This window comes from Thrips palmi, unplaced genomic scaffold, assembly GCF_012932325.1.
Source record: "Thrips palmi isolate BJ-2018 unplaced genomic scaffold, TpBJ-2018v1 HiC_scaffold_10, whole genome shotgun sequence".
Lineage (NCBI taxonomy): Eukaryota > Metazoa > Arthropoda > Insecta > Thysanoptera > Thripidae > Thrips > Thrips palmi.
The window spans coordinates 1,332,909-1,345,257 of NW_023144621.1; the positions used below are offsets into that span (position 1 = coordinate 1,332,909).

Below are 12,349 nucleotides of genomic sequence, written 5' to 3' on the forward strand. Positions count from 1 at the left end.
CAAGTATTTAATTGGACATAGCTTACATCGAGGGGATGTGTACTTGCGTTATAGTCGGGCCACTCTGTCTGCAGACTTGTAATAGCTTGCGCGACATTTTCCAGTTTTTATCCTTTTTTAGTTTTTAGCTGAATTCCGATTATTTTGAGGCGCAATAGACCGTAATCGTAAAATTCGGGTCACAGGTTTTGAGAGTGCATACCACCCCGGCTTACATATGATCCAGGAAGCGGAAGAAGGGAATAACTCCATTTTGACCATTTTTCAGGAGCAACAAAAAACTGTTAGCAGGGAAATCTAAAACTGAACAATGGAATGTTATAGATGATAACAAGTTCAAAAAATGTAAATTAAATTGTGAGATGAACATCAGGAGTGTCAGGTCACTGCGTGTAGGATATCTGTGACTTATCACTTTCCGCTAAAATGTAAAAGAGAGTCATCTCAACTTATATTTCTTAAACGAAGTGGAATTAGGAGACATGTCAAGTGGAACTATAGTCAGCAGAGAGTGTTGGTTCCACTAGTGCATTTTTTGGACTTAGCTCTTTTTTCCGTTTAAGTTCTTAAAATTAAAGGGGGGTAAGTTGACTTGATTCTTTTTAAAATGGATACTTAAAAACACAAGTTGAGTCATCTCCTATCAACAATATGTTGAACGGAGTCATGTTGACTTTGGTTGAGATGTATCCATTTTCCGCTAAATTGAGAGTGTAAAAGGGGTCAAGTTGAATTACATCTTTTTTCAAAGTGGATTTTCTCTTGAGCTGCTAGGAATTGAGTCAAATAATTTGGTGCAATGATGCAAACCATTCTAACGCACAACGACATAATAAAAACTCAATTTGGAGATAAGTCTAATTATTCCCTTCTTCCGCTTCCTGGATCATATATGCGCAATGGCAATAGCTAGAGACAACAAAAGTACACTACATCTATAGTGTACCTCTTGCAAATCATGCCCCGTAATATGAAGTTGTTGGTTCCTCTTCCTCGTTGAAATCATTGTTTCGGCGTCTTAGTTCTTGGTAAATTCCAGGAGAAGCTTCCCGAGCGGCAATTGGAATGGCTGATCCAGCGACGGGACTGCAGTGAGGCGCAGGTCGCCACCAAGGTGCCGTGGTACCGCGCCGTCCTCGACCTCTTCACCCAGCCCGAGGGCTACCGGCCCTTGCTCATCCTCTTCGTGGTCTTCGCGGCGCAGAACCTGAGCGGCATCTACATCACCCTGTTCTACGCCGCGCCCTTCTTCAAGGTGGGCGGGTACAGCCAGTCCGGAGGGTTGTCTTTTTAAGTTTCAGAGCTGACCTAGGTGATGACCAAGGCCCGAATTGAACAACTTCGAGACTAAACGTACACGCACTACAAACCCAACTGTCTACTTAGTACACACTTAAGTGCATGCTTGAAAGTACACTCTTACAAACGCATGCTTGGCCAAATACACACTTACAAATGCCTATGCTTAGCATGGAGTTATACGGCGCTAAGCATGCGTTTGTAAGTGTGTACTTGCAAGCATGCGTTTGTAAGTGTGTACTTGCAAGCATGCATTTGTAAGTGTGTACTAAGCAGACAGTTTGTTGTGTGGCACTGACTAGCCTTTCTTAGGCCGCAGACGTTGTGTCCATATTGACTTGCAGCCGGAAACGAGGGCTGTGATTGTCGCCTAGGGAGAATTACTTTGAATTTCCGCGAGAACGAACATAACATGAATGCCAGTTGAATTTCGATTAATTTTAGGTTAAAGCTTCTAAAGTTTGGGAAGAATTTCGATAAAAAATTTTATATCATAGTGTTCACTCTCACACTCTAGAAGTCTGAATGCTGATTCAACTCATAATGGTGGGAATTTGCTCCATAATACTAAAGAAATTAGTCAAAATTAAGTAAATTTCAGCAAGTTTCAAACTTTTTTTCAGAATTTTGGTGTAGAAATTTGACTTGGTCATTCCCCTTGACTGTTGCAGGAGATGGGCGTCGAGGTGGACGCTTTCCAGGCGGCGGTGCTCATCGGGCTGATGCGGCTCGTCATGGGCCTGGTGGCGGTGTGGCTGCTGGGTAACGTGAGCGTGCGCAAGCTCATGACCACCTCGTCCCTCGGCATGGGGGTCTGCATGCTGCTGTCGGGCTACTTCACGCTCCGCCCCGAACACGGTGAGCCTCATTCTTCTTCTGTTCACTCCCACACTCTGAAAGTCCTACGATGAAAGGCTGCTTCATAAACACATTTATGGTGGAGCTTTGCTCCATAATACGAAAGAAATTCGTCAAAATCCATGTAAGGTACAGTGAATTTGCAAAGGCGAATTTAAAGTTACACAGCCAGCTGCACCTCCATAATATAGAGAATTTTCACCGTAGAGAATCTTTACAATACTGGTAGACTGGTAGAAAAAGTACGCAACAAGTCTAGTCAATAACTTGCGTGCACACTTGGGTACTTTTTTATGCATAATTATGCATGCACAGATACGTTCGTAAGGTGTGTATGATATTATGCATCTCTGTGTACATTTTATGCAGGAAGATGCATAAGATGTACACAATGATGCATAATGCATAATATACATAAGGATGGAGACAAGGGGAAATCACTGTGAATTTCGGTGTGAAAATCCAATGATTTTCAGTCGCATTTCGATGAATTTCAGTCAAATTTCGATGAATTTTAGTTGAATTTCAATGAATTTTGGTCGAATTTCTATGAATTTGAGTGAATTTTAGTGAACTTTACATGTTTGATGTATTTCGGTGAACAAATTTGGCTGGAGTTGTTTCTCCTTGGATGCATGATACGTGTTGTACGCACCTTACGTACGTACCTGTGCATGCATAATTATGCACTCAAAATTTATAATTATGGGACCGTTCGTCCGTGCCAACTACGGCACTTCTGTCCTTTTTTCCCTACCTATTTACATGAATTCTTATGAACAAGTAGGGGTATAAGTTGGGGTAAGAAAAGTATACCCCCCTGTGGCCTATACTGCAGACATCTCGGCATCTATTCGACAGGAAATTCACACTTTTCTCCGTACTTCCGCACTAATATTCTTCTACAAAAACGACATTAATCCGAGCATTTTTCGAACAGTAGCACAGATTTTGTTGTTGTTCTCACTGCATTATTTACGAGAGCTGCGTTGTGGGTCGGCAGGCCTGCACGGCTGGGTGCCGGTGGTGTTGGTGCTGGTGTACGTGGCCATGTCGTGCTGCGGCCTCATGACGGTGCCCTGGACCATGCCGGCCGAGCTGTACCCCGACCACCTGCGCGACGCGGGCCAGTCCTTCACCGTGTTCTCCGCCGACCTGCTCATGTTCTCGGTGCTGCAGCTCTACCCAACGCTCCTCAACGGCCTCCGTAATTGTTACGAGTGCATTCACGCTCACGTCACGCTTATTAGAACCCTATGAAGTATTTTGAGCATTTCGAACTTATTAACTGTGTTATACGAAGAAACAGTTCGTACGAACTTTTTTCCTTGTAAGGTTACGTGTGCTCTAAACACTCTCTTTTGTGAAGCTTCTTTACTTTCTAAGGCTTAAATAGTTACGGAGTTACAACCCAAAGAACGTGACATGCTCAGCGTGACCACTCTCACTGTCATTCCCTGAGCGTGACATCACATTCAAAGTTATGGCTGATTCACATCCAAACGAATCTGACGCAATTCTCAACACTGAGAAAACCTTACAAACTATTTTGGGCCTTACAAAGAAAAGTAGTTTGTATAACAAAGTATTTTGAGCCTACGTAAGCTTACAAAGAAAATACTTCGTAATTTACGAACTATTTCTTCGTATAACAAAGTATTTTAGTTTGTTATATGTATGCTCAAAATACTTCGTAAGGTTTTACGAGTGAAAGGAGCGTGGCATTTTGTCATGCTCGTTTCAACGCGATGTCACGCTCCTGACATGACAATGATATCATTTGATGTCAATGTGACTGCTTTTAAGTCAAAATTTCGACAAAAAAAAAAGTCGTTTGCATGGACAAATTTATGTCATTTTGACGACCTTTTCATGAGCCAGGCTCCTCGAAATCACGTTATTTCTGCATCTTGTAACGGCTGGAGATCGAAAAGATACTTACAGGAATGTCCCCGTCTCAAACTCAATTTGAGATGGAGTCATCCTTGTGCACAAGTTTTCTTTTTCTAGCCGTTTACGAAGTACAGAAATAGCGTCAATTTCAAAACTATCATGTTTGCGCTCCCTGCTTACGAAAGCTTCGGCTTGCAACTTTTATTTTTTATTTTGGCAGAGTTTGGAGAGGTGACCGGCACGGTGGGGATCCAGTGGTTCTTCGCGGCGGTCTCGCTGGCCAACGTGGTGTTCGTGGTCGTCTTCCTGCCGGAGACGCACGGCAGGTCCCTGCAGGAGCTGCAGGAGCACTACCAGCTCAACACCATGTGGCTGTGGCGCACCAAGACGAGGCCCGCCGACACCGAGTCCGGCAACAACGTCTCCACCACCAGCACGGTGACCGCCTGCGACTCGGACCTTACAAAAACGTAAAAGGTTTCTCACTCAATAAAAACAGAAAAACTAAGGGATAAAACTCTTGAAATCTTGACCAGTCTCGCATTTCTTACACTGAGAAAACCTTACAAACTATTTTGGGCCTTACAAAGAAAATTAGTTTGTATAACAAAGTATTTTGAGCATACGTAAGCTTACAAAGAAAATACTTCGTAATTTACGAACTATTTCTTCGTATAACAAAGTATTTTAGTTTGTTATATGTATGCTCAAAATACTTCGTAAGGTTTTAAGAGTGTAGACATTGATCCGAAAATCAAGAAGCAACCCCATCCCTCGTACAATTCAAAGGAAGAAAATAAAAGTGCCAGGTAACTCGACATGATAGCGGAAGTGACTGGACTGATGCAAGAAATTGTCCCACTGCGGAGCCTTCAAGGAGCTTCTGGCCAAGAAGAACGAAATCCTGGCGTCATTTACACTGAAGATCCAAAGGTGCAAACTTCTCCCCACTAGGCGAGACAGAAGGTCTTCCCATGTATGGGTCTGGCCTGGAAGTCTCCCCTCGTTTCTCAATCTCGATCGCTGAGACAAAATGGTCCGACATTTTTGGCCGACCAAAATTTGTCCAGAATTGTATACATTCTAAATGTCTTACGAAGAAATTTCCCATAATACGAAGGAAATGGGGCAAGCATAATACGAAGGTGGTTTTTCTTCGTATAACGCAGGTTTTTGTTTGTATCTTTCAATGAAAAAGCCAGAAAGATTCGTATTACGAAGGAATATTGCTTCGTATTATGCTTGCGTCGAATTCACTGTAACATACGAATAACATAGGTCAAGTTTCATTGTAAGACATTTAGAGTGTACCCAGTCAATATGGTTCATGCGGCCTGTACTGTATTTTGACAAAATTGTCTGGCGCAGTTTGGTTAGACATTTTTGTCTGATCAAATTGTGGTGTGACTTAAAGGTTCGATCAAAACTTTGGGGGACTTCTTGTCTCGCCATATTGGTGTATACTCTTTCCATTCAATATTCCTTGAGACTTCATGAGGCAAGACTGCAGTCTTGCAGGTTCTGTTCCCTAATTAACTTCAATTTAAAAGGGTTAAATTGGTGTTAGAAGGAAGCAGCTCTACCGCCTTTTTATTTTCCTACCCGCACTTAGGTGTACAAATGCTTGTGTTTCTGTGATAAGATTTAAGTCCTTGTTTTCGCTGTTTAAAATACTGTAATCTATTAGCTCAAGTGATCTTCAATGGCCCTGTTGAGTAACAGCTGTTTTTTTGGCAGTTTTAACTTCAGAAGTGTACTTGGTCATTTAATGGCTCTTATGAAGTAAAAATCAAAGTTTCTGTATTTTTTGAGGCAGTTAATGTTCTGCCACTGAAAAATTTACTGTCAGCCTCTCGGTCAAGTCCATGAATCCCTAATTGTTTCTGTCGTTGTTGAGGCTTCCTTACAATGCTAGTCGTTTCCTTAAGTGCTTCCTGCGATGAAGCACTTTGGCTCAAACTTAATGCGTATCAGCGTTTCCAAATTCTAAACAGAGTCACGTGTCAAAAAACGCTGTTGGCCGATCTCTTTCCGTACAGCGCGGCGTGTTTATCGGTGGGTCAGGTGTACTCACGACGGCGCTGCCACTACTACTGCTACTTTCACGCTTTCCACTGCTGCTTGACACGTGTTGCCACTATTGGTTGTGTTCGAGGAATAAAGTGAGCCGATTGACGTCAAGGGCCAAAAAGAGTTGTTTCAGAGCGATGCGGGAAAGATTAGCGCGCTATCGTTACGGCCGCGGTCTGACAAGATGCAAAATGTTACTATCTTTCTTTCGATCGAGCGCGAGCTGAATCCTGTAAGTCAACTCCATCTATCCACTGTAAATCTATCTATCTTTTGGGACTCCCAGGAATGTTGGTTGATTCCCAGGAAGATCTCCTGGGATTCGGAGGAAGGTATCCTGGGATTCATTCCTAGGAAGACCTCCTGGGATTCCCAGGAAGGTCTCCTGGGACCGAGGGGGTAAACACTTCAAGAAATCGGTACAGACTACTCGGTATTACGCTGTATTACGGGTGTATTACACGGTATTACGGCCCAAAATGCCCAAATTAGCACATTTGACCCAAAAATGGTATTACGATCACGTGTATTACGCGTAATACACGGTTTTTGTGTACAGGGTATTACGCGAGTGGTTACCCCCTCGCCTGGGACTCCCAGAAATGGCGGTCCATTCCCAGGAATATCGGTTCACAGGAGATGGTTTTATCGCGCCGGAAACATAAACAACTTTTGGTGGACTAACTTTGACAGCTTAGGACCTTTCAATCTCAACGCGGATTGAGCATAGCCATGCGTTCACTACTGTTGACAACTTTTCAGCAGATGGTACATGAGCAGTTCTCGCGAAATGGTTAATTTTGGGCCCTGAAACTTTTTGAAAAAAAGTTCAATTGAAACCGGGTTTTTTGCATTTATCTTGTTAAGAACATCACTAGGGATCATGGATTCACCGGGCGAGCTATCACCCCAATAATATGGGAAATATCGAAATTTTTAAATTTTTTTGCCGTCCACGGAAATTACACAGCCTCAGAAACTGTCCACGGAAATTACATTTTAATGGGCCCTTAGAATAGGTGCGATACGAACGCAAACGCCTAGCAGTTTAGGCAGCTCCCTCCACATCTGTGCATTCTGGTTCCATGTTGCGTACCTCACAATAAAATTTCGGGCTAGACCACAATTTGATCGTATGCCGTTTCGGGCCGACCCCCGCGTGCACTGCCAAACGGGACACGGCCGTCCTTACTGGGGTGCCACGTTATACTGGCGGAGAAAAACCCTCGTGCGGCTACAAGGCCCCACTCGTAGTGTGACCAGTATGTGACGAGGTGTACATCCCCCCCCCCCCCCCGGGGGGGCCTAGAACAGCCTCTTTGAGTAGGACTGGGTCCGGTGTCCACCTCTCCCGGCTCAATTCCCTTGTCTCGGGAACAACTGTGAATTCTTTTTCTTCTGACCACGGTTGCATAGTTTTTACCTCCCAGGCGGTACCTCTCCCCTTGGCAAATGATGGGCCCTAGAGTGGACAACGGAGGAAAGCCCCTCTTGATCAGCTCCTGCGTGTTTTGTTCGGAAAATATTAAAAATGGGTGCGATCAGTTGAGGAAAAGTTGATCGGCGGGTCGAGACAGCGGCCCGCTCGCGGTGCGGTCTATTTAGCCCTCCTGGAAGCATATCTGGCACCCACGTTTACTAACCTTTTTTCGGAAAGTTTTCTCTTTGATTTGGGAACAGATTGCTGCAATTTATTCGATAAACTGGGTCTTAGCATTCGAACGGAAGCTTAGGAAAGACGTCATGTTGCTTAACATATCGGTCAGGTTAAGTCCACCGCAAGTCTTAAATGGTCAGCTAGATCCCAAAATACAGCGAGCCTATTTTTCCAAGACATTAAGCTTTCGGTTAAGCTTTCCGATCTGAATAATCAACGTTGACGGTTTCACTGACTCGCAGTCACAACTGTCAAGGCAGTATGCCGGCCGCGCCGAACAAAGCAGCATAAAACCGCTTGGTTGTCCAGAAAATACAGTGTTTTACCCAAACTGATGAGTGGAGTCGAAAGCTTAGACTCTTGCAAAAAGTCGGCTCGCTGCTCGTTTGGTCCATTTTGTGACTTGCGGCGGGTTTAACCTGATGGATGTTGTGTTAACTACGCCACGACTTTCCTCAGCTTGCCTTCCCCTTCCCCATGCCCATTTCCCTCCAGATGGCATTCCCTCCATAAGAGAGGTTTAAAACAGAAAAATATCGACATACTTTAGAGCTGAGGCCCCCTTTCGAGGCCAAAATCACGTGAAAGGGAACGAAAACCTCATTTTGTCCACGGAAATTACAGTCCACGGAAATTACATTATTGCATAAAAAGGGGTGTACAAGCCAAACCAGAAGTGCCACCGGAACCAAAATTTTTCTGGGAAAAACTTGTCCACAGGGGAAAACACAAGGATTGGTTCGCAATCAAAATTTGAATGGTCTGCAAGCATGGGTGGAACGGAAATTACACTTATTGCTTGCTAGGCCAATTTTTTTGCCGCTTTGGAACTTATTTAACTTTATATTTTCCGTTCTAAAGGTGCCACATTACTCCGCCAATTTGCAAATTGTGTAGAACGAATGCACCAACAAAATGAAAAAAATTTCAGAACGGTCGCACATAAGGTAGAAAAACCGTCCCAAAAAAAACCCATTTAGACTTTTGAATTTTAGTTGTGGAAGACAATTTCGGAATCATCTTGTGTCTGCAAATTTTACCCGAGAGATACGTTCTACACGTCAAAACGTAGCCTCACTTGCGTAGAACAAAATGCACTTAGCGAAAGTGATTTCTCATACCCCCTTTGGGGCTGTAGTAGAGGCGGGAAGCCCCAAATCGGAGCGTAGGACATAAAAAAGTGTCCACGGAAATTACATTCTAGGGAAAAACTTGCAATTTAACGGTGGAAGGAGGCAAAATTTCATCTTGATGAGAGTTGTACCTTGTCCGCAAGGTCAAAAACAAAAAGGTAGGAAAAGCCCCGGGTTAAAAATCGACTTTAGGTTGGAAGAACCAGAGAGAGGACACGAAATTATCACATCTCGCGAGAACTGCTCACATACATATATAATATAGAAGAGAGACAAAACCGAAAAGTAAATAAAAAGGGTTTCAGAAAGAAAGGGCCACAGTGAGCCCGAAGAAATCCGTGAGGGGGCTCGATTCCGCTCCCGCTGATGCTGCGTGCGCGTTCGCCCTGCACTCTCAGACTCGTACGAAGTTTTTGTCTAAAAACGGATCGACGTTTAAGCGCGTTAATAAGCGTATTAACATTTTTGTTTGTTTTACTACCATCATTATCAATTTTGTCTTAACAAATTCCTAACAAAATTCTATCTAATGCGCATCAACGTCAATGGAAATTGAAGAAATGTCGATTGAGGGAGGAGAGTGCGCTCGCTAAGGCTACTCGCCCGCCTGAATGCCAAGCTTGCCGAGCCGCGCGCCGCGGCTCGGCTTCTATACCGTAGGCCCGGGGGTAATAAAAGGGTAGGTGTACGCCAGACTGTGTCTTGTCGTAACAGGCTTCGCGATGCTGCACCAGTTTCGACAATCCACGCCTGGCGTATACACCTACCTTGGCCTGCGGCGCTAATCTGCCTTCGGCAGGCTAACTTCCTTGGCAGACCGTGGAAATGGGCGTGATTCCCTCAAAAAGAGCATTTGGTCATCAAAATCTTCAATAATGGGGCTAAACTTTCGGTCGGAGGTCTGAATGGGTTTATTTTCGTCATCAGCAGCCTCAAAAACTTTTAAAAACGACATTGAACTTGAAAAAAAGTTGAAAGTTCCAAAAAGTTGATTTTTTCCTGCCGTTTTTAAAGTGTTTTTTGGCTAATATGCCCCAAAGGATTGAGATAGAAAGCTGAATTTTGGTGTGTGGCGAGCCAAGGATATGCCAATGACCCTGCAAAATCTCAGCAGAATCGGCCGAGCCGTTTAGGAGGAGTAGTGCGGACACACAGAACACACACAGACAGACAGACGACAGACATAAAATCTTTTCAACCCACTGGAGTAACAGGCTTCGCTATCGCTCAGCCAATGAGACAAGGTAGGTTTACGCCAGACCGCGTGTTGTCGTAACAGGCTTCGCGGTCTCGCTGCCTGTTCCTCCAATCCACGCCTGGCGTACCTACCTTGGCCTGCGGCGCTAGCCTGCCTGGGGCAGGCAATGGCTTGTCTGTTGTCGGTTTTTTTTTAAATTTGTTGAATGCTGGGGGCTCCGCCCCCCAGACCCCCCTACATTGAAAATAGAGTTGTTTTATCTACAGGTAACACGATCTTGACCCTTGTCACTTTTTAACTTGTCAGGGCTGGGGGGCTCCGCCCCCCAGACCCCCCTTTCTCCAAGACAGAAGTGGTCTATCTGCAGAAATCTTTTTTCGCCGTTTTTAGGTGTTTTTCGCCTATAAAAACTAAACCCATTGAGCTAGGATGGTAAAATTTTCGCGTGTGCCGAGCCAAGGACATACCTAAGAAGTGTGCAAAATCTCACCGAGATCGGCCGAGCCGTTCAGGAGGAGTAGTGCGGACAGACAGCCGACAGACAGACAGACAGACAGACCGACAGACAGACAAAACTTTTCAACCCCACTGGAGTAACAGGCTTCGCTATCGCTCAGCCAACAATTTCGGGGTAATATGAGACGCATGATTTTTATCGTTAGAATTATAATTCTCGTGGCATTTGATAACTCATCCCTGTCAAACTTCACGGCGAAAAATAGTACCAACAAAGAGTAATTGTCTCACATTTACCCCGGCTTATGTTATTCCGGGAGACAGTGTCAGATTTCATAATCCACCCTTCTGTTTGGTCCAATTCGACTCGGCATGGGCGTGTCACACCACATGTGTACAGTGTGCCTAAATGAGACCTGTGCGATAAGAACCGTCTAGGGCAGCCGTGTGAGTGCAGATAACGGGGAGCCTTCCGAGAACGACTCATCCGGTTCCCAGGACATTTATATGAACAACACTTGGCGGATCAATCAGCACCCGCAAAAAATATCGGTGTATGCTTACGTGGGGTGGGCGTACGGGATGACCCACCGTAAGATTTCGTGCACAATGGCTGTGGCAATGCGCTGGTATGTGCAAGATTTCTGTTGTATTTGACACAAAAGTTGCCCAGCCCAGGCACTTAAGCACCTGCGTGTGGATTCGGGTTCAAATTTTGTACAGTCAATGTGGGAAGTTGTTCCCCTCGGCTCCAATTACACCTTGCAGTGACCCTCTCCAAGACGCTGCACCGTACCGCGAAGCTACACACTAAACGTCTTAGGGATACATCCTATCTGTATTACGGACATTTTTGTGCAATTGCAATTACGGATAGATTTTGCTTGTAATACGGATGAAATCATCCGTATTACAAAGAGTTTTACGTCCGTAACATACAGACGAAAATATCCGTATGGTGCGGACGTGAAACTCTTTGTAATACGGATGATTTCATCCGTATTACAAGCAAAATCTATCCGTAATTGCAATTGCACAAAAATGTCCGTAATACAGATAGGATGTATCCGTAAGACGTTTAGTGTGTAGTTCCGACTCCGACAATCCACACGTGGCATTTCACACCTACCGCCTGCGGCCCTGGCCCGCTTTCGGCGGGCTTCACTTTTTCAGACATCGGTTCACAAATCGACGTGATTCAAACAGAGACAGCGTCCGTTCTCAGTGTGAGATCCACCCCCTTAGACCTTCATTCAGAATACGGAGGGTTCGCAAGGTATTACACTGTAAAAAATTTGTTCGTAAATTTACAAACAAATCAGGGGTAATTTCGTTGCACGAATTATTTGTAAATATACAACGTTTTTATGTTTTTATCGATTTATGAATTATTCTTCACGCAGTAGTTTGTAAAATCACAAACTTTTTACAAGTTCCAATTTACGTGGACCGCTTTTGTTCAACATTGTCACGCTGATTAAATGAAGATAAACTTGTTTCAGCGGATTTTTTTTTGTTCTATGAAACATCTTGTAGTTCTATGAAATATCTTGTAAAATGACGAAGGCTTCACCCTATTTCGTAATTTTACAAGCGATTTGTGCAACGAAATTACCCATGGATTTGTTGTAATTTTAGGAAACATTTCATATTTCTGTGACCTCACTGTAGTATTATCGTCACTTTTGAGATGTATTTAGTTCGTACCATTTCATAAAGCGGTGTTCACAAACAAATTTCATACAATTAAGAAGATTTCTGTGATGAATAATCCATAAATCGGCC

The 12,349-nt window shown here is 44.0% G+C and overlaps 1 protein-coding gene across 1 annotated transcript in view; it reads left to right on the top strand.

The window, feature by feature from the left end:
- The window catches only part of LOC117651264 (facilitated trehalose transporter Tret1-like), a 34,925-nt gene that overhangs the window by 9,985 nt on the left and 12,591 nt on the right, over positions 1-12,349 (top strand). Inside the window, exons 7-10 of the mRNA XM_034395119.1 lie at positions 1,040-1,255; positions 1,971-2,157; positions 3,161-3,364; positions 4,271-4,527. Coding sequence (XP_034251010.1) covers positions 1,040-1,255; positions 1,971-2,157; positions 3,161-3,364; positions 4,271-4,524 — 861 coding nt within the window. The 3' untranslated portion in view covers positions 4,525-4,527. The remainder of the gene's footprint in view (positions 1-1,039; positions 1,256-1,970; positions 2,158-3,160; positions 3,365-4,270; positions 4,528-12,349) is intronic.